Source organism: Leiobunum rupestre, chromosome 11 (assembly GCF_980474605.1).
Source record: "Leiobunum rupestre chromosome 11, qqLeiRupe1.1.hap1, whole genome shotgun sequence".
Classification (NCBI taxonomy): Eukaryota; Metazoa; Arthropoda; class Arachnida; order Opiliones; family Sclerosomatidae; genus Leiobunum; species Leiobunum rupestre.
The window spans coordinates 46,563,179-46,585,043 of NC_143394.1; the positions used below are offsets into that span (position 1 = coordinate 46,563,179).

The 21,865-nt window shown below is 36.6% G+C and overlaps 2 protein-coding genes across 2 annotated transcripts; one reads left to right on the top strand and one right to left on the bottom strand.

Moving 5' to 3' along the window:
• Positions 1–5,066: 5,066 nt before the first annotated feature.
• On the bottom strand, positions 5,067–8,335 carry LOC149923040 (proteoglycan Cow-like). Its single transcript, XM_090164227.1, has 9 exons — positions 7,382–8,335; positions 7,208–7,262; positions 7,037–7,145; positions 6,705–6,961; positions 6,453–6,633; positions 6,321–6,382; positions 5,950–6,267; positions 5,688–5,873; positions 5,067–5,354 (listed from the first exon to the last, which is right to left on the bottom strand). The coding sequence occupies exons 1-9, from the start codon at positions 7,523–7,525 to the stop codon at positions 5,236–5,238; spliced, it is 1,431 nt and encodes a 476-aa protein (XP_090020353.1). The 5' UTR covers positions 7,526–8,335; the 3' UTR covers positions 5,067–5,235.
• On the top strand, positions 8,304–19,820 carry LOC149923041 (carboxypeptidase E-like). The gene is made up of 9 exons (XM_090164225.1): positions 8,304–8,828; positions 10,193–10,392; positions 11,322–11,480; positions 16,135–16,298; positions 18,108–18,238; positions 18,441–18,580; positions 18,652–18,778; positions 18,849–19,048; positions 19,420–19,820. Exons 1-9 carry the CDS (start codon positions 8,567–8,569, stop codon positions 19,531–19,533), a joined length of 1,497 nt encoding a protein of 498 aa, XP_090020351.1. The 5' UTR covers positions 8,304–8,566; the 3' UTR covers positions 19,534–19,820.
• Positions 19,821–21,865: the final 2,045 nt, after the last annotated feature.

Below are 21,865 nucleotides of genomic sequence, written 5' to 3' on the forward strand. Positions count from 1 at the left end.
GAATAAATATTTCAGCCAAATAAATTTCCTTGTTACTTTTCCATTTTTTTCCCGGCCACATATGAGCACCCTTTTAACAGAGTCTACATTAATTATCTCTTATCATTTTCTTGAAATGGGCAGTAGCTGAAATATCAGTTCTTGCTGTTATATTGGAAGTTCAGTTAAAGCTTGGACGAATAATTACTGGACTCGAAACCTGAGAAAAATCCCCGGTTCCACAATTTGCATCGCCCGTCAGCGCTCCTATCGAGTAAATAGCCAAATATTTCTATCCAAATACAAAACACGTGCGTAAAAATGTCAGATGACCGGCATTCCGTCATCTGCTCCGCTGTTTTTAATAGAAGTGAGGCTTTTGGAATATTAATAGGCTTTAGATTAATCAGTAATAATTGTATTGGAATGATTTAATTTATTTAAATAGGAAGTTCGCTTTAATGTTTTTGCACATATAGTTTGTGTGAAGGTTTAAATAGATTATAAATTTAAAAATGCCTAGTCAAAATGGAAATAAAGGTGTAAGCTTTGACGACAGTGACGAGCTAAGAACGCTAGGTCTAACGGCGTCCGGTAATATTGAGCACGTGTTTATTAATTGGATAGAAATATTTCCAATACTTGACACTACGGCGCTGCCGTAAAAGCACCAAGCGCGCCATTTGGTTTCGGGTCCAGTAATTGTTCGTCCAAGGTTAAAGCGCTGTTACCTTAGTAGCTTCTTTAAAGAACAACCCTGAAAATTGGCAATTCCCTTAAATCACACTTGAAGGATTTTTTCGAAAATTTTTTCGAATGTGCAGTTCACTTATAGGGACTTTCAAGGGAGGTGTGAGGGGTTGGAAGTCGATTAAAAAAACTTCACTGAATATATAGGAATTATAGGATAATAATAAGACTAAATTAAATGAGTTCTATATGGTTAAAATATAGAAAAACTTTAAGTTTTATGGCGTGTATTTAAATGAAGACATAACGTAAGACAGATTAGAAAAGGAAATTTCAAATCTTGAGAAAAACGACCAATTAAATATAATTCTTGTTGGTATTTAAAAAATTTATCAGTTGGGTTATAACCGAATATGATAAAAATATAGGAAATACAGAATATAAAAATTCAATTATAGGATTTTACAGAAAATCTAGGATCTCTGGGAGCCCTGCCTATTTTAAATGGACTTATAGCACATTCTAACCCTTGGCCCAGAAAAAACTCAAGGGGCGGGGCCCTAAAATACATCTTGAGCTATGGGTGTAATAACAAATCATCAAGTCACATGCTTGGTCCTGGCCGCCTGCGTCAAGGGGGGGGGGTGCCCCCCATATGTATCCGCCACTGTCCCTTAAAGAGCAGTTCCAATAAAATTTTGTCATCCCAAAGTTCAATACGGAAGCCACAAAAATTTTAGGGATTAATTCCGCAAGTCACTAAGCAGCTTCGAAAATGTCAAAAGGCATAGGAGCCAGTGGTCAAAATCGAAACCTTTCTGTGGCAACAGCAATATGTTAGGTTATATTCCCTATAAAGCGCAGATTTGTTAAAGTGCAGCTCTTAAATATAGATCCCTTCAAGCGCAGCTCCCATAATTGTCAATTCCCTTAAAGCGCAGGGAGCTCAACCAACCCCTTCCTAATGATAGCAGATACAAAAAATTATAATTTCGCATTTTTAAGCCTTATTTCTGAAATTCAAACAATCCTGTGACCCTTTAAAGACTAAAGAGAGTAGAAATGAAAATTAGGTGTTGTAATTGTGGGAGGAAGGCAATCACTTAATTTCAAACCCCCATTGGACACTCAGCCAAATTGGTATTACTACTCGCGACCGAAAACTATCGCTACGCCCCCTTTGGTTCGCCATTGAAACCTAGATAGTAAGCGTCTAAAACAGACGCTATTAGTTTTTCCTCTTCGTTATTCGTAAATTTCACTTTATAAATAATGATACTTGCATTTTAATATAATTTTTGCATCGTTTGCTTATATTTCGATAAGTTTATTTAAGAAAAAATGTTCCAATGACTTTTTAATTTGTCGGTTGCAGACGCTAAATTATAGGCCGCTACGCCAACTAGACTCGTTTCGGTCGCGAATACAGCGAGTTGTTTAGTAGAATCTTTGAAGGAATCACCTTCCACTAACTTGTGAGTTAGGATGGCAGTGGACTTAGACTTTTTTCTGGCGCCGAACCGCCGCCGATAAATTTTAATCACACCACTGAAATAGTTTGGTTTTTCTACGTAACTTTATTTTTTTTCTTTCGAAAACATTTTGCATCCAAAATTTTCAAAGGGGAAAAAAAAACAACAAAATCGGCGTTCGGCGTAAACGCCAGGTGATTTTCGCCAAAAACCGCCGCCGACCGAAATCAAATCGGTGCTATGCTCCTCTAACTCGACTGCCAGCTAGGAGCAACAAACACAACACCCCACACAAGGAGAAAGCAACCCGTCAAAAGTCGTGGATTTTCTTGTGTACAATTTTCATTGGTTACAGGCTTTAGCTATACCATGTCGAGATCGACTTCGACAATTTGCATTGATTTATGCTTATTCGAAATCTTTACCGAATACCATTCGTCGAGATCTCGAAGTTCGAAATGTAGTTTTCGATCGAAAATTGGATTACGAATACTTACAGAATAGGCCCCCTGCTGCCGTCGGAAGGGGAAATTTCGTAAATTGTCTTCCCCCCGCCCGTAAAACGTTCAGCGTAAAGTCTCGTCCAATGAAATTTGTACACAACACTGCGTTAGCGTGTTTAAAGGCTAACTGCGTTCTCCTTGTGTTTGTTGATCCATGGTTGATCCTAGCGGCCAGCAAGAAAGGCGCACGCCACGCAGTTTTACGAACCTTGGGCGCACGCGTTCGAATTCTGCATAAGGTGGTAGGATTAGAGGCTACTACAAAAATTTTCACCCTAAAAGTTTATCAACAAATCCTTCAAATTCGTTTCGAAAGGGCAGCTCCCTTGAAGAATAATATACACTAAAAGAAATTATTCGCGTCAAAATAAAAACCGTCAATAGGAAGGATTTTTAAATTATAAACGTGTGAATTTCGATAATATCGCGCATTTTCCCATCGCATGTGTTATTATTAATTTTGATAATAAAATCGAATCACGCGGGCTTAGAAATATTTATCTGCCAATAAGATTATCCCTTCCAAACCAGGGCGCGCCTATTTATACAACGTAACCGAAGAAGTTTCTTTTAAGATTTATTGAATTTTTAATAAGTTTTCCGAAAATTACTGAATTTGTAACTTGCTCGTGGGTGTGGCTTGTGTTCGTTGCCATGATAACGCATATAAGCAAAAATATATATTTTTGATATAGGTCGGTCATGACATCTAGGAGGATGGAAATTATATTCCTAGATGACATCTAGGAACAAACACAGCTCCTAGGTAACATTAAGACGACCATCGCCGTCACGTGTTTATTTCGCAGCATCTTGGGGCGATTTGCATCGTGATCTGTGATTTCAAATTTATGTCATGGCGGCCGTTTCAAGGCGGGGCCATGGATTAGTTAAAATATAGAACAACATTTAAGTTAAATTACTTTATTTAACTAAAGTGAAACCATAAAATTATCATCATAAACTAAAAATTACCTCTTCACAAAAACATTTTTCCTTTGAAATCATCTCATTTTACAAAAAATACACAACTTTGCTACAGAAATTATAATCTTAATTAAAATACTACAATAATCTTCAATGTATTATTTTGAAGTTAACAGTTACCTAATTTGGTTTTGATATGGTTAGTTTTTACGAAATATCTGCCCAGTTTTTTGCCCATTTATTTATATATAAGAACTACTTGTATTAATCTCTTCGAAAAGATAGTTGGGCACAAATTAGAAAATATGCCCCCATACTAAAAATTCGGAATTACATTTTTTTATTGGGCCTACAAAGTTTTGGGCCGCACTATGTATATATTATATAAGGGATTTTCTTCGTATTAGTGGAAAAAACACACTCAACATTATTGTGAGAAAAATGTACAAATCTTGAGAAAATCACAAACAAAAAGAGCATGGCACATTCATATATATATATTTTTCTCCGTAATTTTCTTACGTATCATCTAACTGAACAATTGTTAAAATTATAACCAAATAATACGTGATGGTTAAAAGGGTTCTGACATAAAAAAAGGTTATGCTAAATTACAAATTGGAATGTGGATGAGCTGCCTATTATACGTAATCTGAGATTCAAAAAGTTTATAAGTACTATTTTTCAATATTTAGAATATTTAGTAAAAATTTCTGGGATAAACTATGCCTAAGAAATCCTGTAGCTTGAAAACTGCCGCAGTATCTAGTCAATTAAATTTGCGACTCGCTTTCTTAAAGGCCGACTATATAGTTATTCGGTTTATTCGTCTTTCACTGGTAGTTGGCTGCTCGAATAGCACATGTTTCTTACAGCAAGCCAGCTTCCAGTGAAAGACAGAGTAAGCCACTATGTAGTCAGCCTTTAAACGAAATCTAACTAGCTAGTTCCAACCATCTACAGGTGTTTTATTACACAGTTTTTTCCGCTAAAATTAAAAAAATAATTTGAATTAACCATGTTCTTGATCACACAAAATCAAAAGGTTTAAAATATTCAAAGTTGATAAATAAAGAGGAATCTAACATAACCTTTCCACAAAAATAAACAAAAATGCAAAAAAAACATAATCAAATAATTAAACACATTGGTAATGAACAATTATAAAAAAAACTATATACATCAAACAGAATGGAAGACCTGTGGATTTTGTTGTTCACTCAACATGATTAACTGCATTTCAACGCAATTAAAAAACTTATAAAATAAACAAAAAAAATGGTGGATAAATATACACAAAATAATTCCGAAAAAACATTTTAGGATGCCACTTCCATAAACAAACAACGTTACAATATCAAACAATCAATGCGAACGAAACAAAACTTTAAAAAATACCAAACGCAATTTCAAGAAGTAGCAAACTAAAATATTTTTACGCTGAAACATAGACAAAATAAAAACCCTTTAACACACACTATTATTTAAGTTTTCATCTAATATACAATGCGAGACAAACGTCACAATTTCTTTTTTCCAAGTTCGTATTACTAAGTTAGAACATTATCGCTAGACTAAGTTTTCTACTTACAATGGCACACTAACAAGAGATTCTCGAAGAGAAAAAATGGGGGCAGGAGGCGACTTTTTGTTAGTAAAATGGCTTAAAAATCTAGCGGCTTATCTGCGGAGCCTTCTTGATCTTCGTACGAATCCTCTTCAGAGTCATCTTCGTCATCTTCGCTTTGAGATGATTTGTGATGACCCCTCTTCAAAAGAGAAGCTAAAAACAAAAATGTTTGGTTAATTCCTTTTCAGTAGGTTTATTTTTGTGTTTCACATGGTTATTTTCGTGTTTTTCTTGTCGTATGTTTTTAATTTCTCGCATAGATAATTTTTTATTTTTGAAACATTCCATTAGTTAGTCTTAACTTGTAACTTCGCCTTGAAGGCCTATTGGCCGAAGTACCACGTATCGGTTTAATTAAGTAAATAAATATATTTTAGTTTCAACAAACATTGTTGGTATTTTTTAAATCTTCAACCGTGTTCATGGTTGATTCTTAAAATTAAGTATCTAGCAAAAGAAAAGTAACAAAAATTAACAAAATCTTACCACAGTCGGGATATCCTCTACGTCGAGTGTTAGTAAACTCAACTCCGTGCTTATCAACGCACCAGCACATTGATATGCTGCTGTGACATTGACGGGGTTTATAATATCCGTCCTCGTCACATTGAGGAATATAAGCTCCGACCATTCCTTCTGGTGACCTTTCTTGCGCGGCTATGCATGGCCGCTCTGTATCAGAAGACATAATTTATTTCTTTGTGACATATTTAAACAATTTTTAGGTTTTAATTTAAGGGATACTCACTGGATTTCTCAAAGCAAGCGCACCATTCTCTAATACTGAGAAAGAGATCGCGGCTAGAGTCGCAATCTGACAAGTACGGTTGTAGGCAATGCTCACGGTCGTCGTGTTCTAAATCATAAAGCTCCCGCAAAGACAGCTTTGTATCTCCATTGCTATCCAAGTGTTGGAACATCCATTTTACCTCTGGTTTGCATACTGGGGCCTTCACGGTGCTTTGATTGCGCCTTCTGGAGTGAGGTTTTTGGTGATCACTCATAACAACGGAAAACCAGTCTAACAAGCGATCACCCATCATTTTTAAGTCATCCTTTGTGCAAGCTGTACGAGATAACAATGTTATTTCATAAAAGTTTTAAAAATATACGTCTTACCTTTTTTCCTTTGATTTTTATTAGAGCCATTTGTGTTTTTATCGTAGCTGTTAGTCTTATTTCTAGAATAAAGAGTTATTTAAATACCACGACTACAAGGAAGACTATATATATTGAATACAACCAACTTACTTAAAATTAACTTTGTAAGTCTTAGAATTGCTCTTTTCAACAGAGGAAGTCGTGGTCACCGAAGACTCCGTTGTTTTTTCCCATTTCATTTTATTTAAAGTATTCTGAAATTTGCTCATGTAACTGTTCCATCTTTCTTTCATTTTTTCCTCTTTTTGATAATCCGCATCAGATTTTTGGTCTAAAATGATTGTTTCTTATTAAAAAAAATTAAATACAAGTTGTATGTTTCCTCAATTGAACACCCATTACCTTTGCATGGACAGAATCCTTTGCAAAGAATGATGTAATTAGTCTTATGAACGCAGTTATGATAATTCATACGACATTCTGATGAGTATGTTTGGTTATCAGAGGCGCAGACAAAGTCTGGTTTCACAACTGGACACGGTTCGCAAGAGCTAGCGCTATCTGGCCAGTTACGAGGGTCATCATCATCTGCCTCTTGATAATTTTTAGGCGTTTGATTTGTTGCCAGTTTTGACCCACTATACTGCACAGTCTTATAGCTATAATATTTTCATTCAATATGCATGAATCTATTAACGTAAGCTTAGAATAAAATGTCTAACAAAATTACCCACCCCATTCCTGCTAATCGCAGTTTCTTTTTACTCATGCAAACTGCAAGATTTTCCGACTTAACAACGCAAGTTTGATGAGGTTGGCAATGTACGTTCTTACAAAATGCATCTATAATATTTATCCATTAGAGACACGGTTTACTGTGCATTTCATGTTACTATTTATCTTACTTTTATTCCATTTATCGAGAGTTTTGCCACTCTTATCAGCTAAGTGATTATCACTCTAAAATTTTAAGTTAAACACTTATAAGAGTTCGGAGGTCAGTGGGTTAGATTTAAAGATATATTTCTTAAGTTTGAAATATCTATCTCACAAAGAATAAAAATAAAAGAAATTCAGACCTTTTCTTGTGAAACATCATCAAATTCAAAATCAATATCTTCCTCGTCTTTCCATCCATATGCAAGGCTGGGACCCCATAATAAGCCCACAAGTGCTAAAGAAATTAGGGTGAAATGGACCGAAGACAAGTCCCACCACCTCATTGTTATTTTCACTTATCTAAGACGAGCCAACGCACAAAGCACTTAATTAAGTAGATGCCCTTGGTGACCTTGAGTAGCTAAGCTTCTTAATCCGACTGGATTTACATTGATTAATTAGTTTCTAGTCGCAAAAGTAATTAAATAATTGGGCCTTTGGCCAAATGGGACACAGACTCTCAAGACTCACCGTAGACGGCGCAGAAAGACAATTGGTTTCCTAAAATTTCCAAGAGATGGCTGTACTATTTTCGCGCAAAATTTAAATCGCCATTATTAGTGGTAATTTAACTTCTCCACATATTTCCCATCAATAGGAGAAGAAATGAGGAAAAGCCTTTTAAATATAAAGCAATATTCTCGATGTTAAAGACTTTCCTTAGTTTTCCGATAACACCAACCGCGTTAACACCGATACAAAGCACGAAAAAGGTGGTTTCAGAGGCGTGAATCTTTCTCAGTTTGTTTTTTTTATAGTTTTTCCTGGTAAGGTCTACTATTTATATTCTCTCTAGAGTCGGTTAGGCTTAATAATCAATAACCGTACGTCACTGGTTTTCAGGAGAAGCCCGGTTAAAGGGGTCAAACTAAGCTGATAGTTTCCTCGAAGGCTGCTTCGCGCAATCTTTACCCCCTCTTCGTTAAACGGGACATTCAGGTAACCCAAGGCTAGCCAGTCGTGAGAAAGAAAAGGGGGCGAGGAAAGTGACGTCGCTACCGTTTCCATGACGACGGAGAGAGCGATCTCTATTCCTCCGAGGAGATATACGGTGGTTTCGATTCTCCGTTCCACGCATCGCATCCCAGGGATGGGAGCGTATTCGGTCAAAACATGACTCGGTGTCTATTAAATTTATAACCCGACCCCAAAAAAAAGCTTAAAAAAGCAAAAACCCCTCTCAGCCCTACCATTCGGTCGTATTTAATTTCGCGATTACAACAAGAAGCAAAGGGCAATTTCGAGAGAGCGTTCTAATCAACGGAAAGAAAGCTTCCTTTTCCGCACGCGTTCGCAGTTAATCAACTGGCATACGGGACGCGGGAATGGAGGCCAGACGCCATGCCACAACAGCCCTCATTTCCATAGTTTTCGTAATAAGCTCGAGTTTCGCCTACCCGGAGAGGCTAGGCCTGGACGAATACGAATTTAAACACCACGATAATGCGGAATTGAACCAAATCTTGAAGGAAGTCAACGCGAAATGTCCAGACGTTACCAGACTCTACGAGTTGGGCCAGCGAAGTAAAAGGGGTTGGCCCCTGACCGTCATCGCGTTTTCTGACAACCCCGAAGAACACGAGTCTCGTAAGTTAACATTAACCAAAAATAATTAATTAACCGCGCGTAGCTTTCGTTATTAATTTAACCAAAAAAACACGTAGTTCTAAAATAGCGGAAGCTAAATTAATTTTAAAAAACGTGTCATACTACCAATGCATTCGACAATTTAAAAACGAGTTAAAATTTAATCGTTATTTCGAATGAATTTTCATTGCGCATTAGACATTTCGTTGATTTTTTTAGTTGTTGTTAAGAAAACATTTTACAAGATAAGATCAATACAGTATCTTTAATATCTATGCCAACTTATTCATGTGTCAAATAACAAAATTATCTTTGGAAAATTGTAGGGATTGAAAATGTATCCATTCGATATTTATTAAACTTAACGGGCTTGCTGTTAATTTTATTGACAAGATTGGTAGGTTTATCAATTTATACGATTAAAGATAGACAAGCTATTTATTCATTGGACGCAACTGCGGCACTAATATAGGGAGTGATGAGTTTCCGTTTCCGAAACGCCTGATTTCGCAATCGCCTTATGACAAACTCTCATTGACTTAAATCTTTTACAAGATATATGAAACATCCACCTTCGCGAGCTATCGGCAGTTTCAAATGGGAACTATTTTCTCGCAGAACCGCGGATGTGTAAACCGCATTGCGTCTAATTTACCGACAAAATAAATATAAAAAATACAAATTAAACTTATTTATTGAATAAATGTTTCCGATGTAATTGTTTCCAAATTTGATGTATTTCAAGCGGTAGGATTTCTCCTTTAGAAACGTATTTTGAAAAATCAAACCAATCCTACGAAGGAAAATGCATTAATATGTTTCAATGGAGCTGTTGGCTCGCGTGGCATGAAGGGCTTTCCACCTACGCATTGTAACCTGACCACCTGAATTAAAGGCTTTTAAAGTCGCTCGATGGTGTCTTGGGTATTAGCCTAACTGATTATTATTATTATTATTATTATTATTATAACTTGAGCATTTTAAAGAGAGGGATTATTATTTCTTAAGAATATTATATTCTTCTGGTGTTACTTATCATAAGAAAGGCTACTTTATGCCTCCCAGTCCTTAAAAGAACATATTTCATTATTAAATGATACAAGCTACTTATATATAATTATAATCGACCAAAGGCAATTTTGTCTGTTTAATATGACTCTATAACACAATTTTCCCATATTACATTTCGGGAAAAGAAGCCGCTTAGTCTAGGTTCACGTTGTTCTACGCCCATTTAAACGTACGGGAACGTTGTAAAATTTATAACATCTTTTTCCTTTTGGGAAACAATGAATTAACCCTGACCCTCAGGTCAAAACACATTGAAGTAATTACTTTGGTAAAAACCAAATTTTCGTTTTCAGTGGAGCCTGAATTCAAGTACGTCGCTAACATGCATGGCAACGAAGTACTTGGGAGGGAATTACTCTTGACCCTGGCCCAGTACTTGTGCAACGAATACCGAAAAGGCAATCCGCAGATCAAACTCTTGCTTAATAACACCAGAATTCACTTACTGCCATCTATGAACCCCGATGGCTGGGACATCGCTACGACTACCGAAGTAAATAGTTTATAAACTATTACCTCTACCATATGTAACATAATTACTCATAAGTGTGCCTCTGTCTGTATTAAAAATTTAAATGAGACCTTGTTTCACAGCTACCAAAGAAAATACGGACTAGCGTCGCGTAAAAATAGTTTTAACTTCCTTCCCTCCCCGCCAGAACTAGTGTTGATGACGTTAAAACCGTCATCGACTGGGAAGTGACGTCAATTACGTCATATCATTGCAACCAGGTCTCATTGAGAAAAAGTTCTTTCTGGCACACGTATGAGTAATTATGTTACATAATAAATAACCCTAGTTCTATCTTGGACGAATAATTACTGGACTCGAAACCTAAGCAAAATCCCCGGTCCCACAATTTGCATTGCCCATCAGCGCTCCTATCGAGAGAATTGCCAAAGATTTCTATCCAAATACAAAACACGTGCGTAAAAATGTCAGATGACCCGCATTCCGTCGTCTGCTCCACGGTTTTTAATAGAAGTGAGGCTTTTGGAATTTTAATAGGCTTTAGATTATTCAGTAATAATTGTATTGGAATAAAAATGAAAGGGTAATGATTTAATTAATTTAAATAGGAATTTCGCTTTAATGTTGTTGCATATATAGTTGGTGTGAAGGTTTAAATAGATTATAAATTTAAAAATGCCTATTCAAAAAGGTGTTAGCTTTGACGAGCTAAGAACGCTAGGCCTAACGTCGTTCGCTAACATTGGAAACGTGTTTAGTATTTGGATAGAAATCTTTCCAATACTTGACGCAACGGCGCTTCAAGCGGCGCTGCCGTAAAAGTACCAAGCGCGCTATTTGGTTTGGGGTCCAGTAATTATTAGTCCAAGGTTCTATCGCGTGAGCTCCAAGGGGCATAATAAGAATAATGGTTAAAGATGGCGTTTTTTCCGCGTCTCTCTTTATTTTAGTACGGGGCCAACGAGGATTGGCTGATGGGCCGCGCCAACGCCAACGGTGTAGATTTGAATCGGGACTTTCCTGATTTAAATTCCATGGCTTATCAGAAAAGTCAACAAGGAACCGGAAGACACCATTATTTCCGAAGTGTTTCTCAAATTAATCACAAGGTACGGTTTAAAATTAGAAGAAAAAAAACGGATCCGATTTCGATGAACTTTTCCTTTTAGCGAATAACGTATTCCGTAGCAGTTCCGAAATTTCAATTGACCCTTTAAATTCTTATTGCCTAAGTATCTATGTCAACAAGCTTTCAAATCATACCGATTCATTTACTTCCTCACAATGTTACATCATAACTTCATAAGACTCCTTTGTGTTTTAAATTCTTGCTGAATACAATAGTGGTTTTTTAGAATGAAGAAAGGTTAGAAAGCTAGTAGGTCTGTACCAAGATTTTTTTTATTAATAATTAGAGAGAATAACTATGCTAACGCGATTTTTAATAGTAAACTCCTGCCCCCTAAAATATCAAATCTAGCCGTTTTCTCATTGGTTTTCTAAGACTGCCGCCACTGAAAGCACACGCAGGTGACATTTTTACTTCTTGGGCAAATTCGACCACGATCGTTTCTATATAGTCATTTTCCTTAAAGGGGAACGGCCAAGCTTTTCCAAATATGGCCTTATTTCCGTATCAAAAGATTAACAAAACGTACCTTTTTTTGTTTTGAAAAAAATAGGTTTTGGCCCAAAAAGTTGAAACGAAAAATAACGCCAGGTGTTTGGGTTTTAATTTTCGCCGCCATCTTAGGGGCTGCCGCCAGCGCCCCTAACCCCGTATGAGCGATTTGCGAACTATCCTAACTTTTAAAATCGCGCAATTTAGGCTTAGTTCTCTTATAACTGGAACGCGCCGCGCGTGCAAAACAAATTTTTCGCGTCTTCAACAGCGCGCGCTTGTACGTGGTTTTTCTGTCTCACCGACTTCTCACCAGGGGTCGTGGCGGACGCCCGCTTTTCGATTTCCCGAATTTTCTTTATTTTATTAAAAATTAACCACTCAATATTTTCGCCATAAATTTTAGGTTTTAATGGGCTATAGGTCTATCTAACTGGTTAAAGCTTGGCCGTTTCCCTTTAAGTATAAATACATAAATTGTTCATACGTTAACAATTAAATCAGGAGTTCATTAAGATAGAGGTACTCAAATTTTGGACGTTATCTATTGTATCGGCGTCAATTGACGCGACGCGAAAAGTCATTGTTAAAAACTTAAAACATTTAAATACGGGTTTGTCGAATCGAAAGGGAATCCGACCTGTGGTTGCATCCGACTGGTTTTGTTTATATCCCGTTGGTTTGTGGGTAAAATTTAAAGGTCATTGATAAATTGTTTAAATCAGAATATTAGCTCTGGCTTGTTTATTTTTATATTTATCTTAATTAACCTTTTAAGTTTACATAAAGTCAGAAAGCGGCCAACCTAAGATGCTCATAAATTTGTGGATTTTCGTCAGCTGGGTAAAGTCAGTAGGCGCTTTGTATTTGATAATAAAGACGAAATCCAGAACTTTTAGAAACTTCTCAAAAAAATTAATTTAGTAAAGGGTTAAATTTTAATTAAATTTTAGCTTAACAGGAATTGCAACAATTTATGACGAAACGGCAGTTGAATACTCTCATTTTGATGAACTCGTGATTAAATTAACCCCAATAATTAAACTACTAGTTTTACTTGGCGGTAACTACTTTCATCTTGCAAAGACACGCGATAAGGCGACGATAACGACTTCCATGGCTACACCACGGCGACAAACGCACACAGAAACAATTATTTCTTTAATTTAATAAGCTAATTATTACTGACTAGGCCCAATTTCCTGGAAATGTAATAATTAAAATAACCTGTTCCAATTTCATTCTAATTTCAGAACTACGTTTTATAATAAGTAACATAATAACATATGCCCTTCAAGACCCCCCCTCCAAGTTTGAATTAGGCATAGGGCCCAAAGCCTACAAGGGGCACCAAGAGGGTCCGAAAAAAATAAAAGTACAAAACTTTAATAATTTGCTTTTCACAAAATATTTTCCGGAGTAATTTTAGTAAATGCGTCCACCCCTTTGAACCAAAAACGTTTGATTTTCACATTCTCTGACGGACTGCCGTCTAGCCCCTGACGACATACTAAATCTGGCAGCAAAATGAATTTTCCTTCAATTTCTCAATTATAAATTGAGGAAGCGCCTAGCCCACTTCGATCGCTATTGAAAGGGGGCACCAAAATTAACTTGGGCCTAGGGCCCCATAAAGTCTTAATCCGGCCCTGACTAGACCGCCGTGGGATAAATAAAAATAAAAATCTACGCTACCTGGCGGAGCAAAAGAGCAAATACCAATCACCCCTACCACCTATACTACCTCTTGCTATCTACTAAGCAGTTTTAGGTTATTTGTTCATAAGTTTCGGTTTTTCACTACCAGAGGGATTCATGTAGCCAATTTAGCCAGTCATTAGCCTAACGTTAAAATCCCATTCGTTTCAAACTTAGGGGGAGCGTGATCAAAGAATATAAAGCCCCAGGAATGGAAGGATTGATATTATTGGCTGCGTGTTTTCGTTGCGTTAGAAACTTCCGGCAGAGCAAATCAGAGTAACCGGAAACGGTTACGCAACCCGGTCCATCTTTAAAAACGAGAGGCGCAAAAGCTCCACTAGACGGAGCTACACCTTCCATTCCTCGGGCTTTATATTCTTTGCCTTGATGGTCTAATGATAATAACGATAATAACCAAAATTAGAACCGCACAGATTTCAGAGTTATTGCGCAATCACGGTTTAATTTAGAACAAAGCCCCAAGTGTCTAAATAGGTTTAAGGTGAAATATCATACTAACAAGGACGATAATATACTACTCGGTTCGGTTTTAAGTTTAAGTTACTTGTTAGTGTCGGAAAAAAAGGTTCGGTAAGACAATTGGCAGTAAAACAATGGGAAATGTCATACTTATTGTTTTGTTATTATGATACTTACAGTTTTACGTGTATTTATACTCCTAAAACTTAAAATTGTGTGGTTTTCAAAATTTTGTATTCAATTAGCCTTTACAGTAGCAGACCAAAATCCAAGAGCTAAATGAGCTTCTCACATTGCTCGCTACGTGGCTAAATGGCAATTGAAAAGGCTAATCATAAATCAGTTATACAGGGTGTTAACTTAAAACGATAGAGGGCCAATAACTCAATGTGTTTTAGCTACGAATTTAAAATTTTCAGGGGGTCACTCGGGGTCACTTGATAACGGAAATTTCCATGTCTTCAAAGTCATTTAAAATTTATTAAATTAGAGATACAAAGTTGGTTTCAATTAAAAAAGTGTTCCCCCGTCACATTTTAGGTCTAAATGGATTTGACTCCACCTAATTTGACCAATACCAAGTCTAGGGAATTTAGACAAAAACAGGAAGGTTGTGATGAAAAAGTTTGTTAATTGAAAAATAAAAGTTTAAATATAAAACACCATGATGAAAGCCTTTCAAATTGAACCTTTTCTCTAAATCCATTGGTTCTCGAGATAAACTTTGAATGACCTTGAATCATGAGTTAAAGATCATCCGAGTTTGCAAATTCTAAAGACACCCTATCAGGTGAGTATGTCTAACAAATTTTAAGACTCTAACATGAGTATTATTCGAGTGATTAGCCCTTCAACCTGGTCTTTGTTACATTAGTTTCATAACGACCTTCATGGTTTTTGTCTAAATTCTTTCGACTTTTTATTGGTCAAATAAGGAAGGATTAAAGTTATTTACACCTAAAATGTGAAGAGGAACACTTTTCTAATTCAAACGACATTTTTTATCTCTATTGGTTCTCGACATAAATTTCAAATGACCTTGAAGACATGGTTCAAGGACATGGAAATTTCCGTTTAAGTGACCCTGTGCACGTTCTGTGTCCTGAAAATTTCAAATTCGTAGCTAAGACACATTTTGAGCTATTGGCCTTTTTAGTTAACATCCTGTATAAAGCGAACGGCTAAAGCTTTATCGGTGCAAACTATACATGAGTCGTTAAATAATAGCACTCCCCCCCCCCCCCCCTGATAATCACCAAAGCTCTTGTTACGCACTATACTAGAGGAACGTAAATGTGAAAGCCCTTACGTCTTAAAGGGGAACGGTCAAGTTTTAACAAGTTAGATAGCCCTATAGACCGTTAAAAACTAAAATTTATGGAGAAAACCGCATAAAAAATATTAAGTGGTTAATTTTTAATAAAATAAAGAAATTTCGGGAAATTGAATAGCGCGCGTCCGCCGCGACACCTGGTGAGAAATCGGTGCGACAGCAACACAACATAAAAAGCGCGCGCTGCTGAAGACGCGAAAAATTGGTTTTTCACGCACGGCACGTTCCAGTTATACGAGACCTAAGCCTAAATTGCGCGATTTTAAAAGTTAGGATAGTACGCAAATCGCTCACTAAGTTCGTGCTGGCGCTGGCGCTACACCTTAAGATGGCGTCGAAAATTCAAACTCAAATATTTGGCGTTATTTTGCGTTTCAACTTTTTAGGCCAAAAACTATTTTTTCAAGACCAAATAAGGTACGTGTAAGTATATTGAACGTCTCGTTGATCTTTTGATATGCAAATAAAGCGATATTTGGAAAAGCTTGGCCGTTCCCCTTTAATAACTGAATTCAACGCCGTAAAAAAGCGGTAAATAGAGTAATGTTAAATCGATTTTCGTTAAATATAGCCATTTCACACAAAACGCTATCGAGGTCAAATTTTTTTCTGACGAATTTTGTCATAGGTTCAACCAGAAACTATGGCTGTTATCGAGTGGATCCTGAACAATCCGTTCGTTCTTTCGGCGAATCTCCACGGGGGAGCGCTGGTGGCCAATTATCCCTATGACGCAACTACAGATGGTAGCAATAACGCTTACACCCCCACACCAGATGACGAAACGTTCAGGTACTGACATTAAAGTGTTTTAGTGGGAGACCACGCACCGACTCTTAACTGTTAGTGGTCAATATTGATCTTGAAAAAGCATCTCATCTAATACGAAATTCCGCGGAAAAACCCCCAAGTCATATGGATTATTGATAACGTTATCGGATGGAGTTGACAAGTTACAGGCCTATACTTAAGCGGAAATAAAATTATTATATCAAACAAGTATATTATACTGAAAATGTAGGATAATTTCTGATGAAATTAAAGGGAAATGTAGGATAATTTCTGATGAAATTAAAGGGAAATGTAGGATAATTTCTGATGAAATTAAAGGGAAATGTAGGATAATTTCTGATGAAATTAAAGGGAAATGTAGGATAATTTCTGATGAAATTAAAGGGAAATGTAGGATAATTTCTGATGAAATTAAAGGGAAATGTAGGATAATTTCTGATGAAATTAAAGGGAAATGTAGGATAATTTCTGATGAAATTAAAGGGAAATGTAGGATAATTTCTGATGAAATTAAAGGGAAATGTAGGATAATTTCTGATGAAATTAAAGGGAAATGTAGGATAATTTCTGATGAAATTAAAGGGAAATGTAGGATAATTTCTGATGAAATTAAAGGGAAATGTAGGATAATTTCTGATGAAATTAAAGGGAAATGTAGGATAATTTCTGATGAAATTAAAGGGAAATGTAGGATAATTTCTGATGAAATTAAAGGGAAATGTAGGATAATTTCTGATGAAATTAAAGGGAAATGTAGGATAATTTCTGATGAAATTAAAGGGAAATGTAGGATAATTTCTGATGAAATTAAAGGGAAATGTAGGATAATTTCTGATGAAATTAAAGGGAAATGTAGGATAATTTCTGATGAAATTAAAGGGAAATGTAGGATAATTTCTGATGAAATTAAAGGGAAATGTAGGATAATTTCTGATGAAATTAAAGGGAAATGTAGGATAATTTCTGATGAAATTAAAGGGAAATGTAGGATAATTTCTGATGAAATTAAAGGGAAATGTAGGATAATTTCTGATGAAATTAAAGGGAAATGTAGGATAATTTCTGATGAAATTAAAGGGAAATGTAGGATAATTTCTGATGAAATTAAAGGGAAACGTAGGATAATTTCTGATGAAATTAAAGGGAAATGTAGGATAATTTCTGATGAAATTAAAGGGAAATGTAGGATAATTTCTGATGAAATTAAAGGGAAATGTAGGATAATTTCTGATGAAATTAAAGGAAAATGTAGGATAATTTCTGTTTAAATTAAAGGAAAATGTAGGATAATTTCTGTTTAAATTAAAGGAAAATGTAGGATAATTTCTGTTTAAATTAAAGGAAAATGTAGGATAATTTCTGTTTAAATTAAAGGAAAATGTAGGATAGTTTTTGATGCAATATTTAGTAATCAGAATTTTTGAATAATAGGCGTAAAATGATGGAATAATTTAACTAAAGGGAAGAAAATAAATTTATCATTTTCAGTTTTTAAAACTAAATGTGAAAAGGTTTTTCGTTGAGATGGTTAATGGATTGACGTTGGAATTCTTCTGTGTATAAATTAATTTATGCATCCTTTAAGGGAGAGTTGTGAAGTCCATTTAAAATACGTCATTCGGTCGCCGTTCGTTGCATTAACAAAGTTACACTCTGATGACGTTTTTTGAATCCATTTTCAAAAAGAAGGCTCTGAAAGGGAATATGCTAATCCCCTCTTTCACGTCTGAACGTTGTAATTCTCCCGAAGATTAACTATAAACCTTATTGTTTATATTATAAAAAGTTTTATCTAATTTATGTTAATAGACACCTAGCCAGAACGTATGCCACAGCGCACAAGACCATGGCGTCCAAATCCGGAGTGGATTGTGGAGGTGACAACTTCACTAAACAGGGAGGCATCACAAACGGAGCGGCGTGGTACAGCGTGTCCGGTGGTGCGTTTTCAATCTTATAACACTTTCGTTATAGATAGATATAGCTTTAAAGGGTCACAAAATCGTTTGAAATTTGAGGGTGGGGCTTAAAATTATGTTTTGTGTAGCTAGCAGTTATGCCTCAGTCATAAGTCCGATTTTTTCAAGCGATTCTGTGGACCCTAAAATTAGACCCTCAAATGAAACGAAGTATTCTTTTAAGGTATGCAAGATTTTAACTATCTGGGATCCAACGATTTCGAAATAACGTTGGAGTTGGGATGTAACAAGTACCCCCCGGAGGAGGAACTACCAGTGGAATGGGCTCGAAATAAAGATGCTCTTATCAACTACATCTGGCAGGTACATGTCCTAACGCGCGGCTATCAACAAACAAACCTACCACCAAAATCTAATGGAAATCCGATTGAAAGGCCCATATAGGAGTCAAAGGTTACGTGCGGGATTCGTCAACCGGGAAACCAGTGGCGGGAGCTGTCATCAAAGTGGTCAACATTACAGATGGAGACGAAAAACCCATCGATCACGACGTGACCAGTGGTAATTTTGATTAGAAATGAATCCCCAAACTACAATTTGATAACTCACGCGGGGCTTGCGTTTGATCTAGTATACAAGGGTGAGTACTGGAGACTGTTAACACCAGGTAAATACGTCCTGACCACCGTGATGGAGGGTTACCATCCAGAAACGAGAGAAATCAAGGTAGATCTCAAACCGAGGAAGCAAGCCAAAAGAGTTAACTTCGAGTTGCTACCCGTTTTCAAAGAATTCGAAAACGAAAGAGTTACCATAGCTGGACCATTACCAGTAACCATTTATAACAGCAAGAATGCATTCAGTAGACTAAGAATAGAAGGCAATTAGCCTCTGGAACTACCCTCGCAAAATTTGTAGCGTACGCTCGTCTGATTTTTAATCTGAAAACGTAAGTATAGATGGCGATAGTCTGTGGAAAAGAGTGTCACGAAAAAATCAAAAGAAGAAGAACTTTCCCTACAAAGTTTGCGATGGTAGGGCTTATTTGTCTATGGTAGGGCTTAGGTTTTGCATGGACTCTATTCTAATAAAGTTCATGGTCTCAGAGTCTGCTCTCCCTATTCTTAGGTTCCTGTATCCATTCCTTATAAGAGTTGGTTTACTTTCAAAATAACCAACTAACAGTGGTTTTCCCTCAACAGATTTCCAACCAAGCCAAACCAAAGGCGGGAAATAGGCACACGGAACCGAGGAGGCTGATGGAAATGTCACGAATTTTTTCCTTCATGAAAAAGAGGAGCGTCAGAGCGAACTAAATTTGAATATCTTGAAATTAACTTCCAGACTGGTTTCGCATCTCGTTGGTACCGAATAAAACGTTCCTATCAGGTCTCGCCGTAAAAAAAATATTATCCAAATTATAAAGATAATGGGCTGAAAGGTACATGTACAAATTTAATAGGCCAGTCGATAAAAATGTTCCCCATTTTAAAATGTTCGGTTCGTCAATAAATACAAATTAAGTCGATATTTTACTGTAAAAACATCGTCTATTTGACCCCTTGTTTTATTGTTGTACATTAAAATTTGATTTTAAACATAATAGGTGCGTCTACAATTATTACGCCATCTTGAGAGAGGTTAAGCAAAGTTTGGTAGACGTTCGAAAGGAACCCTCGTAATGCTTGGACATCAAGGGCGTGTTACTCACATTTTGAGACTTGAAAGGAAATGTTATGTTAAATAACGCCCACCCGTGATACATTTGGGGAGTTGTAAATTATAATCAGCTAGGCTAATACCCAAGGCAACACTCCAGTCCAAGTCATCTACCGACTTTTATTGCCTTTAATTCATATGGCCGGGTTAAATTTCGTAGGATGGTGGTGGCAAGTCCTTCGTGCCACGCGAACCAACAGCTCACTACACTTACTATTACTGTTAACCTCTACAAGTCTTATGGTAAAGGGAAACCCCTTTAACCCGTGGGGAGATAACTTGTACCCCCAAACTTGGTGGACATCACTATCAAGGTGGCTTGATGAAACGTCGACCCATCACCGTCAAAGCCAAGACGTTACCGTTCATACATTAAAAAAATACAAAGCTCCAGGGGCGTAGGAACGTTCTAGAAGTTGGAGGGGGCAAAGAGAAACGGCAACGGGTCTGGAGAATGGTTTTGAATTTTTAATGGAGTGTAGCTTCTCCCAATGCATGTGTACTTTTACCACTATGTAAATTGGCGGTAAAAGACAAATTTAAACACAGTTAAGGTTCTATAACCTTTATATGCTTTTAAAATGAGAATTTGAGCCTTTTGAAGATTTCAACTGACGAAAAGGTTGGAGGGTGCAATAACATTAGTTGCCCCTCCCAGCAAAATTATAGGGAGGAGCATTGCCCCCCCTGCCCCTCCCGGTTCCTACGACCCTGCAAAGCTCCCATTTTATTATAATAGTTGAAAATGTTTTTTACCACAAACTAATAAAAAAACGAGCCAAAATGACAGAGTGGGTGGGACCTCCTAAAATAATTGTACATAATAATATATTAGCCATGACCTAATTATCCAATGTGGAAAAATAATCTTATGAATTAGCTAATTTACCAGAATCATTATATTTCAAATTTACAAGTAGTCATTGACATAGGGTGAAGGGATGCTCTCCCTTGACGATTTTCTTTTATTCAAAGAAGAAAGAAGGGCTGATTAAGTCTGAGAAGACCGCGAGCCCGGCGAAGATCTGACTAATCAGGGCGAGATGTGCGTAACGGCCACGCCAAAGGGGGGGTACGTGGGGACAGGGGTGGGGACACCCGTGGCGGAAGTATTCCGTACACCCGTTGGGGGATTGGTGGTCGTCCTCACACGGCCATCCACAAACTCTGCCTCCCAGACGCGTGGGATTACAGGAGTACGCCACTACTCCCTTGACGAATTTCTGACTATGTAAAATTTCCGAGGGGCCGAGAAAGGGGTGAAAATATCCTCTTCTCTACGCTACTGCCAGAAGTTTCATTGCGTATGATTTTATTCCCAAAATGAAAATAAATGAAAAAATGGTAAAAGCGAGGGTAATTTGTTTAACGGTTATCTGGGCTGCGTTCGGTAACTTTCAACAAAGTATCTGAAAATTATTTTTGTTGAGACTGTTGCTAACGTGACGTTGGAACGGTAGGCGCGCGCTGGTTAGGGATAATATTATTGGCTAAGACAAATGCAGATAACTATTGCTAAGCCCGCGCGCTTGGAGAATGAATAATAATTAAACGTGCGACGAAAAAAGGCGCGATGTCATCAAGATTTGCACGTTTTCTAAATCAATTTTGAGAAAAATCAAATTTGAAGTTGGAAGGTGCTTTCGCAACCAAATTAATATACAACATAAATGTTATAAACAAAGTTTCATGACTTAGAAAACAATAAATGAACTCGAAGTTACTACAGTTTTAAACAATCAATATTATCGTAACTTCAAGTTTCTAGAAAATTAATCTACTTTTACCTAAATAATTTATTATTCGTATAATAAAATATAGTTCATTATGTAATGATATATTCTTGAACCGTCGAAGTATTTACAATCAATTTATTTATTATAATTTTTGTAAATATCTCTACAAACTATGGTAAAGAAGCACGACGTA